This window comes from Scyliorhinus canicula, chromosome 13 (genome assembly GCF_902713615.1).
Source record: "Scyliorhinus canicula chromosome 13, sScyCan1.1, whole genome shotgun sequence".
Taxonomy (NCBI): Eukaryota; Metazoa; Chordata; class Chondrichthyes; order Carcharhiniformes; family Scyliorhinidae; genus Scyliorhinus; species Scyliorhinus canicula.
In genome coordinates, this window is record NC_052158.1 from 22,337,220 (window position 1) to 22,358,357 (window position 21,138).

The following is a 21,138-nucleotide window of genomic DNA, read 5'->3' on the forward strand; positions in this document are numbered from 1 at the left end:
GGAATATTGTGTCCAGTACTGGTCGCCTCATTATAGGAAGGATATGGATGGCTTGGAGAGGCGGCAGAGGATATTTACTAGGATACTGCCTTCACTGGAGGCCATGTCTTATGAAGAAAGGTTGATGGAGCAAGGCTTTTCTCACTGTAGCGAAGAAGGGAAAGATGTGACTGATAGAGCTGTACAAGTTGATGAGTGCCATGGATAGAGTGGATAGCCAGAGACTTTTCCCCAGGGTGGAAATGGCTGTCACGAGGGGACATAATTTTATGGTGATTTGAAGAACGTACAGGAACGATGTCAGAGGTAGGTTATTTACGCAGAGAGTAGTGAGTGCGTGGAATGCACTGCAAGCAGAGGTGGTGCAGTCGGAGTAATTAGGGACATTTAAGCGACTCTTGGACAGGCACATGGACTGCAGTAAATCGAAGGGGTGTAGGTTAGATTGATCCTAGATTAGGATAAATGATCAGCACAACATCGTGGGCCGAAAGGCCTGTACTGTGCTGTACTGTTTTATGTTCTAAAATTGCACTTAGACACTCTCTCAACTCCTCTTCCACAGTCCACAACACCTCCTCAGTCAAATTCATCCCTTCTGCCCCAAGCCTTCTGCCTTCGTAAACGCCTCTTCCACTTCTACCGTGTTAAAATTGAAGTCTCTGGAGTTGTAGGTCACCCTCAGCCTCGCTGAATACACCACTCGAAACCACACCCCACTGTTTACAATACATCTTCACTCGAATTATATAATAATATTATTATATCATAATCCGACGTAAAAGTTTGTTTTTCTGTTGGGATATGGGTTTTAAGCAGCGGGTGACCGAAAACGAGTGCTGTTGAAGAGTTCGGCCGTGTTTGGCCCAAAAACAAAGGGCGCGATTCTCCCGAGTTACAAAAACTCGGGAAGCTGGCGTCAAAAACGGGCGCGTTTGACGCCAGCCTCCGCCCCCCCCCCCCCCCGACCGGGAACCGATTCAGCTCCCCGGTCGGGGCTAGTATCACGCGGCCGTGAACTCCGGCATCGCGGGCTTAACGGATTTTGTTTAGCCCGCTAGCCAGAGTTAGCGATGGCTGACGCGTCAGATGATGTCAGCCGCGCATGCGCGGATTGGACGACTCCAACCCGCGTATGCGCGAATGACGTCATCACGCATATGCATGAAACCCGCGCATGCGCGGGCCGGTATGCCCCTCAGCCGCCCCGCGAATGGATCTAGCGGGGCGGCGGAGGGTGAAAGAGTGCACGGGGTAAGTACCCGCTGCCCGGGATCGGTGCCCACCGATCGCGGGTCCATGGCACCCTTGGCACGGCCGTGGTACTGCCGTGCCAATCGGTGCCATGGTTCCCCAGATCGGGACTTTACGGCCGTTTTTACGAACGGTCAGACCAGGTGTGTTTTACGTTCATAAAAACGGCCGTAAAGGCCTTGGAAATCGGCCCATCGGCCAGGGGTGAATAGCTGCTCGCCGTAAAAAAACGGCGAGCAGCGATTCGTGTCTGAGGGCGGCCATGGGGGGAGGGGGGAGAATAGCGGGAGGGCGTCGGACCAGCGTGTCCGTAAATATTTACGCCGCCCGCTATTCTCCGAATTTTCATGAGAGCGGAGAATTGCGCCCAAAGGTCTGGTTGTTAAACTGGCGTGACATTATCATTTCCGTGCTTGTGATGGAAGCAATCTTTTTTTCTGTGATTTACGATTATTCTATATTAGCGGTTTAAAGTCATCCACAAATACACAATTCAAAGAACAAAGAACAAAGAAAAGTACTGCACAGGAAGAGGTCCTTTGGCTCTTGAAGCCTTCAGCGACCATGCTGCCCGTCTGACCTAAATCATTCTGCGCTTCCGGGTTCGTATGCCACTATTTCCATCCTTTTCATGTACTTGTTAAGACGACCATTAAGCGTCACCATGGTACCTGCATCTACCACCTCCTCCAGGCACATGCTACCCTCTGGGAAAAACTTCCCTCGCACATCTCCTCCAAACGTTTCCATTCACAATTTAAACCTATGACCCTTTCTAATTGGGTCTTCCTACCTGGGAAAGCGCTTCTGACTATCCACTGATAATTGTGTAGATTTCTTTCAGGTCATAGAATGCATTATAGAAAGACCATAGAGAACAACCTATCTGGCTCCATTGCAGCCTGGTATGGCACCTGCTCGGCCCAATACCGCACGAAACTTCAGAGAGTCTTGAACACAGCCCAATCCATCACACGAACCTGGCTCCCATCCATTGTGTCCATCTACACCTCCTCATGCCTCGCGAAAGTGGGCAGCATAATCAAGGACCCCTCCCACCCGTCGTTCTCACTCTTCCAAATACTTCCTTTGGGGAGGAGATACAAAAGTGTGAAAACATGCATGAATAGACTCAAAAGCAGGTTCTTCCCTGCTGGTACCAGACTACTGAACGACCCTCTTATGGACTGACCTGACGAATACTACACCCCTGTATGCTTCACTCAATGCAGGTGTTATGTAGTTGCATTGTGTACCTTGTGTTGGCCTGTTATACCTTTTCTTTTCATGTAGTTAGTGAACTGTTGTGCTGCTCGCAGAAAAATACTTTTCACTGCATCTTGGTACACGTTACAAGAAACAAAATACAAATACAAATCCAGATATCCATGCAACGTCCAATGTTCCAGTGAGAACAAACTGCGTTCATCCAATCTCTCCTCATATCTAATGCTCTCCATACCAGACAACATCCTAACAAACCTCTTGTGTATCCTCTCCGAATCGTCCTCTATATCTGTCTGCGAGTGTGGCGACCAGAATTAAAGAATATATTCAAAGCACGGCCTAATTAAGGGTTTATTCAGCTGCAGCATGACTTGTCAATTTTTATACTCGGTACCCTGGCCAATGAAGGCAAGCATGCCGTATACCTTCTTGACTCTCTTCTTCACCTGCGTTGCGACTTGCAGTGACCTGTGGACTGTTCAGTTTCCTCTGTCTGTCAATACTCTTAAGGGTTCTGCCATTTACTGTACAGTTCCCACCTGTATTAGACCTTCCAAATGCATTCACTCACATTTGTCTGAATTAGGGTGCACCTGCTACCTCTCCGGTCAAGTCTCCAACTGATCTATATTATAGAGAAATACAGCACAGAACAGGCCCTTCAGCCCACGATGTTGCGCCGAACTTTTGTCCTAGGTTAATCATAGAATTTTGGACAATTTTTCATGGCCAATCCACCCAACCTGCACATCTTTGGACTGTGGGAGGAAACCGGAGCACCCGGAGGAAACCCACGCAGTCACGGGGAGGATGTGCAGACTCCAAACAGACAGTGACCCAAGTCGAAATCGAACTTGGGACCCTGGAGCTGTGAAGCAATTGTGCTATCCACAATGCTACCGTGCTGCCCTTAAGAAGTTAACCTACACTCCCTTATTCTACCCTAATCCATGTACCTATCCAATAGCCGCTTGAAGGTCCATAAATTTTCCGACTCAACTACTACCACAGGCAGTGCATTCCATGCCCCCACTACTCTCTGGGTAAAGAACCTACCTCTGACATCCCCTCTATATCTTCCACCATTTATCTTAAATTTATGTCCTCTTGTAATGGTGTGTTCCACCCGGGGAAAAAGTCTCTGATTGTCTACTCTATCTATTCCCCTGATCATCTTATAAACCTCTATCAAGTCGCCCCTCATCCTTCGCCGTTCTAATGAGAAAAGGCCTAGCACCCTCAACCTTTCCTCGTATGACCTACTCTCCATTCCAGGCAACATCCTGGTAAATCTCCTTTGCACCTTTTCCAAAGCTTCCACATCCTTCCTAAAATGAGGTGACCAGAACTGCACACAGTACTCCAAATGTGGCCTGACCAAGGTTTTGTACAGCTGCATCATCACCTCACGGCTCTTAAATTCAATCCCTCTGCTAATGAACGCTAACACACCATAGGCCTTCTTCACAGCTCTATCCACTTGAGTGGCAACTTTCAAAGAACTATGAACATAGACCCCAAAGAACTATGAACATAGACCCCAAGAACTATGAACATAGACCCCAAAGAACTATGAACATAGACCCCAAAGAACTATGAACATAGACCCCAAAGAATTATGAACATAGACCCCAAAGAACTATGAACATAGACCCGAAAGAACTATGAACATAGACCCCAAAGAACTATGAACATAGACCCCAAAGAACTATGAACATAGACCCCAAATAACTATGAACATAGACCCCAAAGAACTATGAACATAGACCCCAATAGAACTATGAACATAGACCCCAAAGAACTATGAACATAGACCCCAAAGAACTATGAACATAGACCCCAATGAACTATGAACATAGACCCCAAAGAACTATGAACATAGACCCCAAAGAACTATGAACATAGACCCCAAAGAACTATGAACATAGACCCCAAAGAACTATGAACATAGACCTCAAAGAACTATGAACATAGACCCCAAAGAACTATGAACATAGACCCCAAAGAACTATGAATATAGACCCCAATATCCTGCTGTATCCTCGATAGTCCTCTCTTCTATCCACCTTTCCACCAACCATTGTGTCATCTGCAAACCAACCTATCAGATCAATTACATTTTCCACCAAATCATGTCAATATACTACAAGCAACAAATGTCCCAGCACTGATCCCTGTGGAACATCACTAGTCACAGACCTCCATTCTGAAAAGCACCGTGCAGTGCTACCCTCTGTATTCTATGATCGAACCAATTCTGTGTCCATCTTGCCAGCTTCTGTACCACTCTGCCATGAGGGGACCTTGACAAGTCTTTACTGAAGTCCATGTAGACAACATCCACTACCCAACTTTCATCAATCACCTTCATCACTTCCTCGGAAAATTCGATCATATTAGTCAGACACTACCTATCATTCATACAACCATCCTGCATCTCGCCAAAACGTCCACTTGCTACCACATGGGAGCAAATCGTTTGTCGAACAAAGCCGTCCATAATTTCCCTACCCCTGACGCAAGGCTCACCAGTCTTTAATTCCATAGATTATCCTTGCTACCCTTTTGAAACAAAGGAACACCAATAGCTATTCTTCAGTCCTTCGAGATGTTACCTGTAGCCAGTGAGGACACAGCGATATATGCCAAGGTAATTTCCTACCTTACCACGCTCAATATTCTGGGATAGATACCATCAGACTCTGGGGACCCATGTACATTAATGTTTTTCAGAACGCCGAACGCCACCTCCTTTCTAATCTTAATTTGACCCAGAGTATCTATGCATCGTTCCCCAGACTTATCATCCACCAAGTCCATCACTTTGGTGAATACGATGCCAAGGACTCATTCATAAATATCAGTAATTTATTTTTGAAAAGGTTGCCGATTGTCATTAACGTCATTGCCACGTTTTTGAGCCATATAGAGAGGAAAGCATTAATCTTTCTATTGCTTCCAGAAATCAAGAAATTAACTACCAATTGCCAAAACACAGGTGAGGGAAGTATGGAGCTTCGAATCGCATTCAAATTCGATATTCATCTTTGAGGGGGTCGTCGGATTAGGTTGAATCGGGGGTGCATGTCCCGCCTGGTTGTGGTTTCCTCCGCTCGAGTACGGGGTATCTAAACTGGATGGGTTAGGGGAGGTGCAGATGGTGTCCAGGGGACTTTGACGGGAGTGTTTGATCGGGAGAAAGTGCTAGGCGCCAGATTGGGGAGGCTGGTCGAGTCGAGTAAGCTGGAGCGGTGGGCCATTTCGTGTAGGAGAGTGGAGAATAACCTGAGGTTGAGCTTACTGGGAAAAGGGTGAATGAGTCGTCACCTGTTCAGTAGGAAGCGTGGAGGGAGTCCTTAGCTGGGATGTACCATGGCATATTGAGCAGTTAAGATTAAGTTAGAACAGGTTTTATTTCTTCTAAATTTGAGTGTAAGTGCAAACAGCCTGGCAGGACCATCCGAAGTTAGCGATTTAAATAGTCTCATTTTCTGCTGGTTCCAACGCACCGCAGTGGTCTAGGAAAATTTTGCACTGGGGAGACATTGCTACGCAGCCTCCTGAGCGACCTATGGTGTACCCCAGATTCCGGCACGGACCTAATGGCATTGGCATAATATAGTAAATCTCAAACTATAACTATGAATTTCACTACATGTGCAGTATCGCAAAAATGTGGATGCTTTGTCGAATTGATATCCGAATGAAGCAATCTTTATTTCATGGATACATTTTTTTTTTGCATTGATTTGATCGAAAGTCGCTGGAAAGGACAAAGGTAAATCAATCAATCAATCTATCTATCAATCTATCTATCTATCTATCTATCTATCTATCTATCTATCTATCTATCTATCTATCTATCTATCTATCTATCTATCTATCTATCTATCTATCTATCTATCTATCTATCTATCTATCTATCTATCTATCTATCTATCTATCTATCTATCTATCTATCTATCTATCTATCTATCTATCTATCTATCTATCTATCTATCTATCTATCTATCTATCTATCTATCTATCTATCTATCTATCTATCTATCTATCTATCTATCTATCTATCTATCTATCTATCTATCTATCTATCTATCTATCTATCTATCTATCTATCTATCTAACTATCTATCTATCTATCTATCTATCTATCTATCTATCTATCTATCTATCTATCTACCTATCTACCTACCTACCTACCTACCTACCTACCTACCTACCTACCTACCTATCTATCTATCTATCTATCTATCTATCTATCTATCTATCTATCTATCTATCTATCTATCTATCTATCTATCTATCTATCTATCTATCTATCTATCTATCTATCTATCTATCTATCTATCTATCTATCTATCTATCTATCTACCTACCTACCTACCTACCTACCTACCTACCTACCTACCTACCTACCTACCCACCTACCCACCTACCCACCTACCTACCTACCTACCTACCTACCTACCTACCTACCTACCTACCTACCTACCTACCTACCTATCTATCTATCTATCTATCTATCTATCTATCTATCTATCTATCTATCTATCTATCTATCTATCTATCTATCTATCTATCTATCTATCTATCTATCTATCTATCTATCTATCTATCTATCTATCTATCTATCTATCTATCTATCGATCTATCTGTCTATCTGTCTGTCTGTCTGTCTGTCTGTCTATCTCTCTCTCTCTCTCTCTCTCTCTCTCTCTCTCTCTCTCTCTCTCTCTCTCTCTCTCTCTCTCTCTCTATCTTTCTATCTATCTACCTATCTATATATCTATGTAACTATTTATCCTATCTATCTATCTTCTACCAATGTATAAATTTATGTATGTAGAAAGCAAAGTACAGCAATTTTGATCACTGATGCTTAACATTCTGAAAAATGTATGCGGAGACGATGAATTCACAGTGCAATTGCAATTCATTGGTAAAAGTACTGGAATGATATTGATGTTGACTTATATTACGGGAACCACATCTGTAGCGATTAATTTTGTAAAATACAAAGTCAATGACAGCTGCATTTCACCAATATTTCTAGTTATCCATTTAATTTGTCGCTGTTGTTTCACGAACCAATCGACTTTTCAATGCTGAAATAATTTATCCGTGTATCTATGGGTGCACCGTTTCAGCTTTTTTTAAAGTGCCATTTGAATGCAGTTAAAAAACACAACACATAAGAAAGGTTGCTTCGAAGAACATTCCGTACGACAAAAAAACTGACGTCAAAGTGAAAAATAGGATTGTTCCGTGTTATGAAGATTGCTTAGATAGTCTGGTCATGTTTTCCTTGGGGCAGTGTAGACTGGAAGCGAGGAGCATAATTGAAGTGATTACAATTGCGAGGGATATAAAATATCGGATAGGAATAAACTTTTCTGATTTGTGGGGGGCGGAGGGAAGCGTGGTGAGAGGGGGCATAGATTTAAGGAAAGAGGCAGGAGGTTTATAGTGGATGCGAGGAAAATATTTTCTCACAGATGGTGTTTGGAGCCTGGAGCTCAATGTCTGAAAGGCTGGTTGATTCAGAGCCCCTCATAAGAGTTAAGATGTACTTAGATGTGCATTTGCGATGTCAGGCATACATGGCTATACACCAAGTGCTGGAAAATGGGATTAGAATAGTAGCCGGTTGTTTTTGAAGGCATAGGCGCGATGGACCAAAAATTCTTAACTGCATTACTCTGTGTCATTTGTCAGACTGACAAGCACGATGGCCAAATACATTGTTACTGATGATTTTGGCGTCTTTAAGTGATATTGACCAGTTTCGACAATCGGAGGTCTATGCCAGTTTCTCATCTGCTAGTAACAGGGTCACTGAGCTTCAGGAATATATGGACAGTTTAGGACGGCAATAGATTCTCGGTGCAGATTTCTGTCACTAACATTCTATAACATCAAGCGTAAGGAACACCATGACTTCCTTATAAAGATGCTGAATTAAATGAACGCGGCAATGCTTAAACTTCATTGTTGATTTCGAGGGGCAAGAAATAACCACACTAACTAGCAAACCTAGGGTTGCAGACATGAAGATATTTATACAAATGCAAATAAATCATAATTTGTGGGAGTACTCCGTTCCTATTTCAAAATGAATGCTCCATTTCCACGCCAATTGATCCTTTTGGATGCATTCCTTGGAAATTGTTTGCTCTAGCGCCCATGCTTCATTGCCTTGAGCTACCTCGAATGTCTTGGAAATTCAGTTTGTATGTGTTGGCTTACCTACATTCCTCTTCTGAGTTGGCATCTATATTCCGATGGTCTATTTTAATTCTGTTCAGGCACAAAGGAGGATAATTAAGGAACACATTAAAATCAATGTTATGTTGTTTTTAACATCACATTTCGTTTTGCATTTATGGGGTCTGGGCACCGCAGGCTAGTTCTGCAATTTATGGATCATCCCAGGTTACCCTTAGGAATCTGATGGTGAGCTATCTTCTTGAACCGCTGCCATCCTTGAGGTCGAAGTATTCCCACAATTGTATAACGGGGCAATTCCAGTAATTTGTCCAAGCGTAAGTGAGGGAACGGCGACTTCTTCAAAGTCAGAATTGTGAGTAACTTGTAGGGGAACCTTCAGTGAGTAGTGGTCCCAGGTTTCTGCTGTCTTTGTCTTTGTAACGGGCAGTAGTCGCAGGTGGACGTTGCTGTCTAAGGAACCGCTTTGAATTCCTGCAGTGCATCTTGTTGATGGTAGAAACGGTTGCCATCGTGTGGCGATGATGGATGAATATGAAAGGGTTAGAACTGAAGCGGGCTGCTTTGGCGTGGAAGGAGTCGAGCTTCGACAGTGTTGTTGGAGCTGCACTCACCCGGCCAAATGGACAGTATTCCATCACACTTCCGACATGTGCCTTGTAAATTGTGTGAGGAGCCGCCTCCTGAGTTCCCTGCTGCAGGATTCTGAGACTTTGTCTTGCTCTTCGGGCCGCAGTATTTATTTGGCTTTTCGCTTTCTGATCAATAATAACCTTCAGGATGTTGGTAGTGGGGGATTTCGAGATACCGCTATCATTTGGTATCAAGACACGATGTTCAGGCCACCTCTTGCTGGAGATAGATTGTGTGGCTCGAAAGTTACTTGCCAGTTGTCAGTTCAAGTGATACATAACTATGGTCATGTCGGTTGGCATTCATTGTTCCAACTATATTGAAACATTAAGCGATTGTGATGACCATGGAATGCGATACTGTTTTCAAGAAAATAAAATCTCGTTAGCCAGAAAGAGCTGAAATAACTTTTATAAAAACATGAGGAAAGCCTGGTCCAAAGTAGATTCTATATAGTTGGGCATGAAAACATGCCTTCTTGATGTTTGACCTGATCTCACTATCCGAATTTTTAATGTTATGACTCTTTGAAAGAAAATCGAACAGATGTGTCACAAACGCGTGTCTTCTATATTTCCACCAGTTTATTTTTTTTTACAAAAATATATGAAATCCGATGTATTGCTGTTACCCGTTCGTGACACTTCGTAAATTGTTTCACTCAACTCAGGATGGCCTGATGTTTACCTCAGAGTGCCGAAAGACGTGCTTCTTCGGTGAATTAGACATTCTGAATTATCCCTCTGTTTACTCGAGCAGGCGCCGCAATGTGACAACTGGGGGATTTTCACAGGAACATCATTGCAGCGTTAATGTAAGCCTACTTGTGACAATAAAGATTATTATAAAAAAGATGGAGATTAATTCGTGGTCCGTAAAACAAACTAAGCGGCGGGTTCGAATGCCGGGGTTCGACAAATATTTTAAGTGAAACAAATAAACTGTTCTGAAATGCTATCCTGACCACTGGGCATTTCAAAACAACGATGTTGTACTTAGAACATAGAACAGTACAGCACAGAACAGGCCCTTCGGCCCTCGATGTTGTGCCGAGCAAATGATCACCCTACTCAAACCCCGGTATCCACCCTATACCCCTAACCCAACAACCCCCCCCCTCCCCCCTTAACCTTACTTTTTTTTAGGACACTACGGGCAATTTAGCATGGCTAATCCACCTAACCCGCACATCTTTGGACTGTGGGAGGAAACCGGAGAACCCGGAGGAAACCCACGCACACACGGGGAGGACGTGCAGACTCCGCACAGACAGTGACCCAGCCGGGAATCGAACCTGGGACACTGGAGCTGTGAAGCATTTATGCTAATCACTGTGCTACCGTGCTGCCCTTCGGGACCAACCATGCATAATACGTCTTTTCTATCGGTATCTGCACCGACCGATCAACACAGTATACCGTGCCGGGTCCTGCTGCGCTCCCTACTTACCATGATGCCCTGTCAATAATTTTATTGTGGAATTTTTGTGACGGAGTTATCCTTCGTCTCGCAATAGCTCAGAAATCCAGGTTACATTAGTCAGCGGGCATTCAGGATCTGTTGCGAACTAATCAAATAGGGATCGAAAAACAAATCATTCTCCATCTCTTTCGTTCTCTATATCTCCGTTCGCAGATCTGTCTCGCTGCGCGAATATATCACCTGCCTTCTCTGTCTTATGAACAGGTAGCAATGTTGAAAGCAATGAAATGTAATTTTCTTTAAGGAATTCTTAATTTTTAAATTTCATGTTTTAGAAATAAAAGCTCTGCAGAAACGTCTGAAAACAGCAGGTGCGAATGATGACGAAGATACATTATTCCCATATTACTTCCTGATAGACTGCAGTTGCTCGTTTCAACTGCTTAAATATTTCGTTCGCGCGAATAAATCAATCATCCAACGAGGCCTGTCAAATACATTTGAGTAGCATTCACACTGAAGTTTTCCAATCAGTTTCAGATATAAATAAACTTTCCTTTTAGAGATTTTATAGCGTTTTGGAACTGAACGATTCACGGTTTCAAACGCGGGATAAAATAGTGATGCACAAACAACGTAGACATTAGGAATAGGAGGAGGTCACTCAGTCCCTCAACTCTGCCGTCCTATCTCCCGGGGAAAACTATCTTTCTAGCTCTGCCTGAACAATATTCAAAGTTACCACTTACACTGTCGTTTGAGGTAAAGAATTCGAAAGCCCCACAACTTTCCAGAATTACACAAAATTCTCTTCGCTGTCGTAACTGGACGAGCCCTTATTTTTATAAACGCGGACCCTGGGCCAGACTCTCCACAAGCCGAAACATCATTTCCACAACTATCCTGTCAAGCCCCCTCAGGACCTTAATAAGAATTTTTTGTGAAGAATTCTGCATTTGGTCTCCCACAATTTTGAACGTCACTTACTGTCTGCTTTAATTTTGACTTTTGTGCAATAACCTTCGAACAAATATATCCGTCGTGTAATGTCTCGTGAGAAAATGCACAGCCTGATAGGTTTGTACATATCTACTCTACAGATGATGCAGTGGCGGACCAAGACAGAGGTGAATGACCTGTAAATGCAATATTTCAAACATAGTATTGGGTGGGGGTACTGGGTAATGGGGGTAGGGTGGAAGTGTGGGCTTGCCTTCGGCGGTGAGGAAATTCTTGGATAAACTCAGCAGACTTGGCAGCATCTATGGACAGAGAAAAACCGATAACGTTTCTTCAGCTCTGATGAAGAGTGGTACAGGCACAGAATGTTAACTCTGTGTCTCTTTCCATAGATGCTGCCAGACCCGCTGAGATTTTGCAGCATTTTATTTCAGATTTACAGCATTCGCAATATTTGGCTTTTAGTTTAATGCCATCCGAAGGTTGGAGTATAGTATATTAACAGTGCAGAAGGAGGCCATTCGGCCCATCGAGTCTGCACTGACTCTTGGAACGAGCACCCTACCCAAGGTCAACACCTCCATCCCATCCCCATAACTCAGCAACCCCACCCAACACCAAGGGCAATTTTGGACACTAAGGGTAATTTGCCATGGCCAATACACCTAACCTGCACATCTTTGGACTGTGGGAGGAAACCGGAGCACCCGGAGGAAACCCACGCACACACGGGGAGGATGTGCAGACTCCACACAGACAGTGACCCAAGCCGGAATCGAACCTGGGACCCTGGAGCTGTGCAGCGATTGTGCTAACCACAATGCTACCGTGCTGGTTCGTCGGCAGTTTTGGGAGATGCAGCACTCCCACCATGCTTCCACCCTGCTCCTACCGTCATTGTTTCCCCATTCAGGTAACAGAAACTGGGAAGAGTATTACTGGGAATTAGGGTGTATGAAAACCGTTGGGCTTCGGGAGGGGAATCGCTTGGAATCAGGGAAGGGAATCACTGGGGATCAGGAAAGAGAATCGCAAGGAATCCAGGTGGGCAGGAATCCCGAAGAATTCGGGAGAGACATATTGGGGATGGGAACATACTTTCTGGAGACCAGGGATCGAATTGCAAGTGATTGAAGAAACAGAGAATCGTAAATCAGGGAAGACACTTGCCGTTCTACACTCGATGGGCTGAATGGCCTCCTTCTGCACTGCTAAGTCTATGATAATAGTGATATTGTGTATGCTCGTGTATTGCTTTTTAGAACGGCAGGTATCAAATCCGAAATTACGGTGGCGGAATATTAACTAGGCACGAATTACATTTCATAAATATGGAGAAGAGTACGTTTGGAGTTCTCCTTGACGTTTTAGTAAACCAGATGTTTGTAATTCTCTTCTGTGCTGCTTTGGGATCAGCTGCAGAGTCCAAAGTTCGAATTATCTTCTGCCTCTTTTTGGAACTGTTCTTTGAACCTGGTATCTCAAGGTTGTCAGACAAGTATGATATCCGCATTTTCTGACATTCGATTAGTTATATACATTTTTTTCTGCTGCAAGTAAACTCTTACGTTCAGACATTTCCACTCAAATTATTGAGATACATTGGAAGTATTTGACATACGAAGGTCAAGAGTGATTCATTTTGTTCACGGAGCTCATTTCCATTCCTTGCTGTTAACAGTTTAAATGTAACCTGTGGAGCAGCAATTTAAACGATTGTTAAAATTAAGAGGCAATTCGCAGCAGATGCCACGAATGCAGATTTCTTCCCTTTTTCCTTTGAACATTTAAGTGCTCTTCTTTTTCCAGATTTGAAGAAATTGAAAAAAGATTGCACAGATATGGGTGAGAAAATTTAATTTAACAACGCATTCACAATTTAGCATAATACCCGAAGGAATAATCACAGGAGACGGCCGTTTGGCTCCTTGAACTTGATTCATCATGCAGGGTTAAATAGGGAGAGATTTTTCGGCAATTCACTGTACATTTCGTCGGCTGCCATAATACTTGGCAGCCTTGTAGATTAGAAATCTGTGTTATTTCCCAATATATTGAATCGTCCATTGTCCAATGCTTACTCGCGCAGTGAATTCCAAAAATTATCGACGTATTGAGGGGAAACGTTTTTTTTCACTTGCATATTAAATGCGATAAAAGGGATGCTTTTGTTTTTTCGCATTTACTCCTCCTTTTTCACATTTTCTACCAAATTTACACCAACCAACAATAAACAATAATCAGCAACAAATATGTCAATCTGCATATCAATAACAACGATCCCACCCTCCCATTAATCCCCAGACATTAACCCGCATGTTAACATAAACAAATGACAAAAACGAATCATGAATCACCCATAGTCACCCTCAGTACACACAGCCCCCCTTCCCCAACCCTCCCCCCATCCCCCAACTAATGTTCGATGTTATCCAATTCTTGAAAGTGCATAATGAATAATGCCCATGTATTGCAGATTCCCTCCGTCCTTCCCGTCAGTTAAAACTTAACCTTCTCAAGAGTCATGAATTCCAACAGGTCCCCCTGCCAAGCCAGGGCACAAGGTAGAGAGGCTGCTCTCCAACCCCACAGGATCCGCCTTCAGGTGATCAATGAGGCAAAGGCTACAATATCTGCCTCAGCACCCTTTTCCAAACCTGGCTAGTCCGACAACGCGAATATGGCCTTCTGGGGACCCAGATCCAGTTTGACGTGCACCACCTTGGAAATCACCCTAAAAACCTCCTTCCAGTAATCCTCTAGCTTTGGACAGGACCAAAACATATGAACGTGATGAGCACCCCCCCCTCCCCCGACGCTCCGCAACGCTCACACGTATCTTCTACTCCTCCAAAGAATTGGTTGATCCTCGCACTAGTGAGGTGTGTTCTGTCTACCACTTTCAGCTGTATCAGCCTCAACCTCGCGCACAAGGTGGAGGCATTTACTCCGGAGCACCTCACACCAGAACCCCTCTTCCATAGCCTCTCCCAACTCTTCCTCCCATTTTGCTTTGATCCCTTCCAGTGGTGCCTTCTCCTCTTCCAAAATAGCTCCGTAAACCACTGCCACTACCCCCTTCTCCTGTTCCCCTGTCATCAGCACCTCCTCTAGAAATGTTGAGCAGGTTCCACTAGGAAGCTGTATCTCCTTGCTGGCAAAATCTCGAACCTATATGTATCTAAACACTTCCCCCCGCTCCAGCCCATAATTCGCTTCCAGCTCCTTCAGTCCTGAAAACCGAATCCGAATAAACAAATATTTTAGCGTCTTAATCCCCTCTCCGCCCATTTCCGAAAATTTCCATCTCATCTCCCTGGCTCAAACCTGTGGTGCCCTTTGATTTCCTTTGACCCTGCCCCCAACCCGATGTTCGTGAAATTGCCTCCAAATTCTCAATGAAGCTATTATTACCGGAGTCCCTCAGTTTTTCCCTGGGGTTATCGGGAGCGGCGCTGTTGCTAGTGCTTTCAGTCCCAACCCCCAGCACAAACTCTCCTCCATTCTGACCCACTGGGAATCAACGCCTCTGACCCAGGTCCGCACCTTCTCCACATTCACCGCCCAGTAGTAGTATATCAGGTTCGGCAGACCCAGATCCCCTGCCTGCCTTCCCTTCTGTACCAGCACCTTTCTCAATCTGGCCAGCTTCCCTCTCCATATGAACGAGGAAATACTTCCCTCAATCTCTCTGAACAACGCTTTTGGCAGGAAAATCGGTAGGCATTAAAACATAAACAAACATCGTGGCAACACATTCATTTTAACCACCTGTACTCGGCTAGCCAGTGACAGAGGGAGACCACCCCACCTTGTCAGAACAGATTTCACTCTCCCCACCAAACTAGAGATGTTTTATCTGCGAAGCCACCCCCCCCCCCCCCCCCCCACTCCCGGGCGATACCTAAAGTGAGTCCTTGCCCTATGGAATGGCAGCCCCCCCACCCCTGTGCCCACCCCAGGCCGAGACACCACAGAATACTCACTCTTGTCTAGATTCAGCGTGTACCCTGAGATAGACGCAAATACTTGAAGCAGCTCCAATGTTCCCCCTATCGACACACTCGGTTTCCACACGTATAATAGCAAGTCGTCGTCATGTAAGGACACCCAATGCTCCATCACCCCCCCCCCCCCCCACACTATTCCTTTCCATTCTCATGAACCTCTTAATGTGATGGCCAACGGCTCAATCGCAAGTGCAAACAGCAGGGGCAATATAGGACATCCCTGTCTCGTCCCACGGTGGAGAGAAAGTATCTAAAGCTGATGGTTGTTTGTGCGGACACACGCCCTCGGCTCCTTATATCGTAGATTAACCCAGTTCACAAATCGTGGTCCAATCCCAAACCGGTCTAGAACTGCCATCAAGTACCCCCATTCTATCCGGTCAAATGCCTTCTTGGCGTCCAATGCCACAACCACCTCTGTTTCCTCCCTCTCCACAGGTGCCCATAACGACTTTCAATACCCTCCTAATGTTTGAAAAGAGCTACTACCCTCTCACAAACTCCGTCTGATCCTCAACTATCACCTTCGTGCATCCACATTGAGAAGAGATATGGGTCTATACGACCCACACTCCATCGGATACTTAGCTTTTTTTAGCAACAGTGAAACCGATGCTTGCCCGAAAGTTTGTGGCAACTCCCCCTTCCGTCTCGCCTCTTCAAACATCCCCATTATCAGGTGCGCCAACTTATCCTTGAATTTTTTGCAATATTCCTCTGGAAACCCATCCGGCCCTGCCACCTTCTCCGACTGCATCCTCAAAATCGCATCCTTTATCCCCTGCTCCGCTATTGCTCCTACATTGCTAATGTAGCCCTGTCCCATTCTCCTAACCTTGGGTACAACAACCCATCTAAAAAATCCTACATCTCACAGTCTCCCCAGGTGGCTCTGACCTGTATAACCTCTTATAAAATTCCTCAAAAACCGTGTAATCAGAGCAGGAGCCATCACCAACTTCCTTGCCCTATCCCTCACCTGAAGAATTTCCCTTGCCACTGCTTCCCTCCGGAGCTGACCTGCTAACATGCCACGCCTCATCTCCATGTTCATAAACTGCAGCCCTTGCTCGTCTCAGTTGGGGCACTGCCTTCCTGGTAGACAGTCCGTCGATGCTTGCCTGTAGTTCCTTCCTCTTTTCCAGCTTAGCTGGGTCCCCATCTTCTGCATAACTCCTATCTATCTACAACATCTCATCTATTACCCTCTGCCGCTCCAGCCTCTCCTCTTTGTCCACCCTGGCCTTAAACAAAATTACCTCACCCCTCACCACTGCCTTTGGAGCCGACCAGAAAATTGCCTTCGACACCTTACCCGTACAGTTGAAACCTACATATTCCTTAATTACCTTTTCAATTTTCTCACAGAACACTTGGTTCCCCAAAAGCCGCACATAAAATTTCCACTCCGGCCTCTGCGCTACCCCTTCTCCAGTAGCATATCCACCCAATGCGAAGCACGATCTGAGACTGCAATTGCCGAGTATTCTGACCCTTAACCCCAGCCAGCAAAGTTTTCCCCACCATAGAAAAGTCGATCCGCGAGTATACCTTATGGACTGCTGCGAAAAACGAGTACTCCCGTTCCCTTGGGTGCAAAAAGCTCCAAGGGTCCAGCCCTCCCATATCCACCATTAACCCAGCCAGCACCTTCGCCCCCACTGATAGGACCAGCGAGCACGGCCGTGATCGGTCCACCTTTGGCTTCTGCACCAAGTTCCAGTCGTCCCCCCCACAATCAGTGTGTGTCCAAGTCGGGGATGGCCCCAAACACCTTCTTTGCGAATCCCACATCGTCCCAATTGTGACCACATACACTGAAGAATGCCATTAATCTCCGCGCAGCACCCCTGTCACAATCAAATATCTACCGCCCTGATCTGCCACCACATTCTCCATCTGTAAGTGTACCCTTTTGCTGACCAGTACCGCTACCCTTCGAGCCCTTCTGTCAAATCCAGAGTGAAACACTTGACTAAACCAGCACTTTTTAAGTCTCACCTGGTCCTTCACCCTCAAGTGAGTTTCCTGCAGCATTGCCACATCGGCTTTCAAACTTTTGAGATGCGCAAGCACCCTTGCCCTCTTGACTGGACCTCCTAACCCTCTCACGTTCCACGTAACTATCATAACTGGGGGTCTCAGCCCCCCCCCCACACCCTTCTTATCCACCATCATCATACCACCGGGCCCTGCCCCATAAGCCTGACCCGCCCCTGTCCATTAATATCGAACCGCTTCCCCTCCCTCCCAAGAAACCCCGTACATTTCTCTTTGGAAAAAAATCTACACAAGGGATACTTTAAACAGATGCCGACTAACCCTAATGTTTTGGACGATCGGGAAAATATGCTCAGCATCTACACTTTCAAGCGCCGACAAAATGTTATATGTTTCTTTAAGATTATCATAGAATCATAGATAGCAGCACAGTGGCGCAGTGGTTAGCATTGCTGATTCACGGCACCGAGGTCCCAGGTGCGATCGCAGATCTGGTTCACTGGCCATGTGCAGTTTGCACATTCTCCCCGTGTTTGCAAGGATTTCACCCCCACAATCCAAAGATGTGCAGCATAGGTGGATTGGCCACGCTAAATTGCCCCTTAATTGGAAAAAATGAATTGTGTACTCTCAATTTATATTTAAAAAATAATTGAGTCATAGAATCTCTACAGTGCAGAAGGAGACCATTCGCCCCATCGAGCCTTTACAGACTCTCCAAAAGAACACCCTACCAAGGCCCAATGCCACACACCATTCCCGCAACGCCACCTAACCTTGGACGTCTGGGGCAAGTTGGCATTGACAATCTAACAGAATTGAACATCGTTGGACTCATTCCATCTCATTCTTCTAAATTCCATTGAGTGTCGGCCGAACCTGCTGCAGTTTTCCTCATACGGAAACCTCAATCCAAGCAAAGCAAGTAGTAATCATTCTTGGAACTGGTTATCATTGCATTAAGCTGTATCTTTCCCGAAAGGAACAAAATGTTACATCACGCAGCACTCCTTTTGTGACTCAGAAATATCACCCGAGTTTGTAACAAGGCATCCATACGTTCATACTATTTCAATGAAGGCCCATGCTGCTTTATCTTCGACATGCATTCTAACTAGTTGCGATTCTGTGATTGATGGACGAGGATATAATCGCCAATTTTTAAAGTCTTCCCACCTAGGTGGAACACTTCACATTTTACCATCATTATTCCTGATCAGGCAAATTTTTGCCGATGTACTTACCCTATCGAAATCAATGTGTAGGCTCTTTCTGGTCGCTTCACAACGTGCCTTTCTACCTTACTTTGTACCATCAGATAATTGAGCAAAAGCACTTTTCAGACTTGATTATACATTGTAAGTAACCGATTTTCCAGCACCGATCCCGGTAATATCACACGAGTTACATTTTGACAACCGGATTGGGTGCTCTTCCAGAGGGCGTTGCAGAATCCATGGAACGAATGGCCTCTTTCTTCAGTTTAGGAATTCTATGATTCTATGATTGCAAGGGATAAACCTGCCAACTCTTCAACCACTTTATTTAAAGACACTAGAACGTATGGAATCATGTCAACCCACTAGATTTGCTGGTTCATTTCGCACAACGATAGTGAATGTTGAGTACCTTATCCTCCCTCTGCTACTTCATTTGCTTGTGATTCATTCTGTGACATCTAAATTGAAGAGTGAGTTGAATTATTTGTTCAATCCTTCTGTCATTTTATTCTGAATGAGAAATGCCAAAGCTACAGGTTGCTATTTCTGAATTTTAGTGTGATATGCTCAGTGAAATCTTTCTGAAAAGAAAAAAAAATGTTGCAATGTATCATAAATATGCATTAGATTGCTCACACGTATAACTTTATTTTTTGCATGATTGCTTTCTCATGTACTCATGTAAACAGAAGCTGGAAAGGACGCAGGTAAAGCCATCAAGAAAATATAAAGTTTAAAATAAAATGAAACTTCGGATTGCATTTTCTATGCAGATAGATTTGAAAGATTCTTCGTCCCTCTGTTAACTTTCCTGCACCTAATTAGCAACACTTTGAAACAAATCCTAAGAGCACCGTCCAGTAAAGTTTTGACGCATAGGTTTTATCTCAGAATTTCTATTTATCTTTGCAGAATGTTTGTTTCTCTTCACGTTAGTTGCTGACCAAATTTCGCAGATTTTTCTTTCGCCCTGCTCTCCTTTCTGTCTACATCCCCACCTGTACATTCATTTATTTATCTGTCCAAGGCTTTTTCTTTAGCTGCGCCAGCATGAGAAACAACACCCATTAAATTTCCGTGAAATAGTGACGAAATGCAACGCCTCAAATTATCTTAATAGTTGTCCTATGAGGACCTTTAAATTGAACCCGTAACAATGACGGTATATGTCTAATGGCTTGACATGCAAATAAGTGATATCGAAAGAACTGTACTAGAAATTTTACGGAGTTCTGTTCAGTTTCACTATTTAAATGCTTCGTTTACAGAACATTTTGAATTATGCAAATCTAACACATAGCTTTAAGCTTCTACGACATTTCAGTATTACTTCCGATTCATCATTCATTTCATGGGTGCGATACTTGAACTTTTTCCGATTGAAGACCAATGTCTTTAAGTGTAGGCATTTCAGTGTAGGAATTGACCCTAACCAGAAAGTGACTCTACTGCGTATGGTCTGTTTATAGGAAAATAATGGCCTATCTGGTGATCCTAAATCAAATGAATGCATTCTCTAAGCATACGCAGTTGTTCCCTTGCAGTAAGTATTTCAGCTGTACCTGGCGCACAGCATCGAAGGCAAGGGCGGTCGTATGGTGCCGCAGAGCGTAGGTGGTTTTGGAATCGCGACATGAACGGCATGCAAATATGCAAACATATAAACAGTAATTAGTCACGGTTTGAAGGTGGTATTTCAGCAATTAGTATTTGAAACGTAATGTGTGGGACGTATCATGTCTCATGAATGTCCATATTGCAGTTTGTTGGTCAGTAATATAAATGGACTGATGGAATAACTCCCAGATATTACATAAGCAATGCACATAAAGATTGCATATGTTATCACGTGTTGAATGAGAAGTTGAAACATCAAAACCCACTGAAGTGTAAGTTGATACCTTCCTATCATTCCGTCCCACTGAGACATCAATCTGCAGATTGTCTGTTGGAGGTACGTCTGCCCCCACTGGCGAAGATCGGAAGTATTGGAGAGCTCGTACGCTTGTAAAAGGTTATAAAACTCAGTGAACAAGAGCACAAAAATTAAGCCATACTTGGATGAACTATACATTTTGTGCACTTCCATAACGATTTTATCAATTTTCCCGATTGTCTTTCCGTACATCATATCCAAGCACCCCGATATGTTTCCCTTTTGCGAACGATTCTTCAGGCTGTACCCT

The 21,138-nt window shown here is 44.3% G+C and overlaps 1 protein-coding gene across 1 annotated transcript in view; it reads left to right on the forward strand.

Moving 5' to 3' along the window:
• LOC119976524 (golgin subfamily A member 4-like) overlaps window positions 1–21,138 on the forward strand; it is a 1,176,663-nt gene that overhangs the window by 120,995 nt on the left and 1,034,530 nt on the right. The window contains exons 18-23 of the mRNA XM_038817077.1: window positions 5,444–5,479; window positions 6,242–6,259; window positions 11,097–11,132; window positions 11,862–11,888; window positions 13,531–13,566; window positions 19,642–19,659. Of these exons, the coding sequence (XP_038673005.1) occupies window positions 5,444–5,479; window positions 6,242–6,259; window positions 11,097–11,132; window positions 11,862–11,888; window positions 13,531–13,566; window positions 19,642–19,659 (171 nt within the window). The remainder of the gene's footprint in view (window positions 1–5,443; window positions 5,480–6,241; window positions 6,260–11,096; window positions 11,133–11,861; window positions 11,889–13,530; window positions 13,567–19,641; window positions 19,660–21,138) is intronic.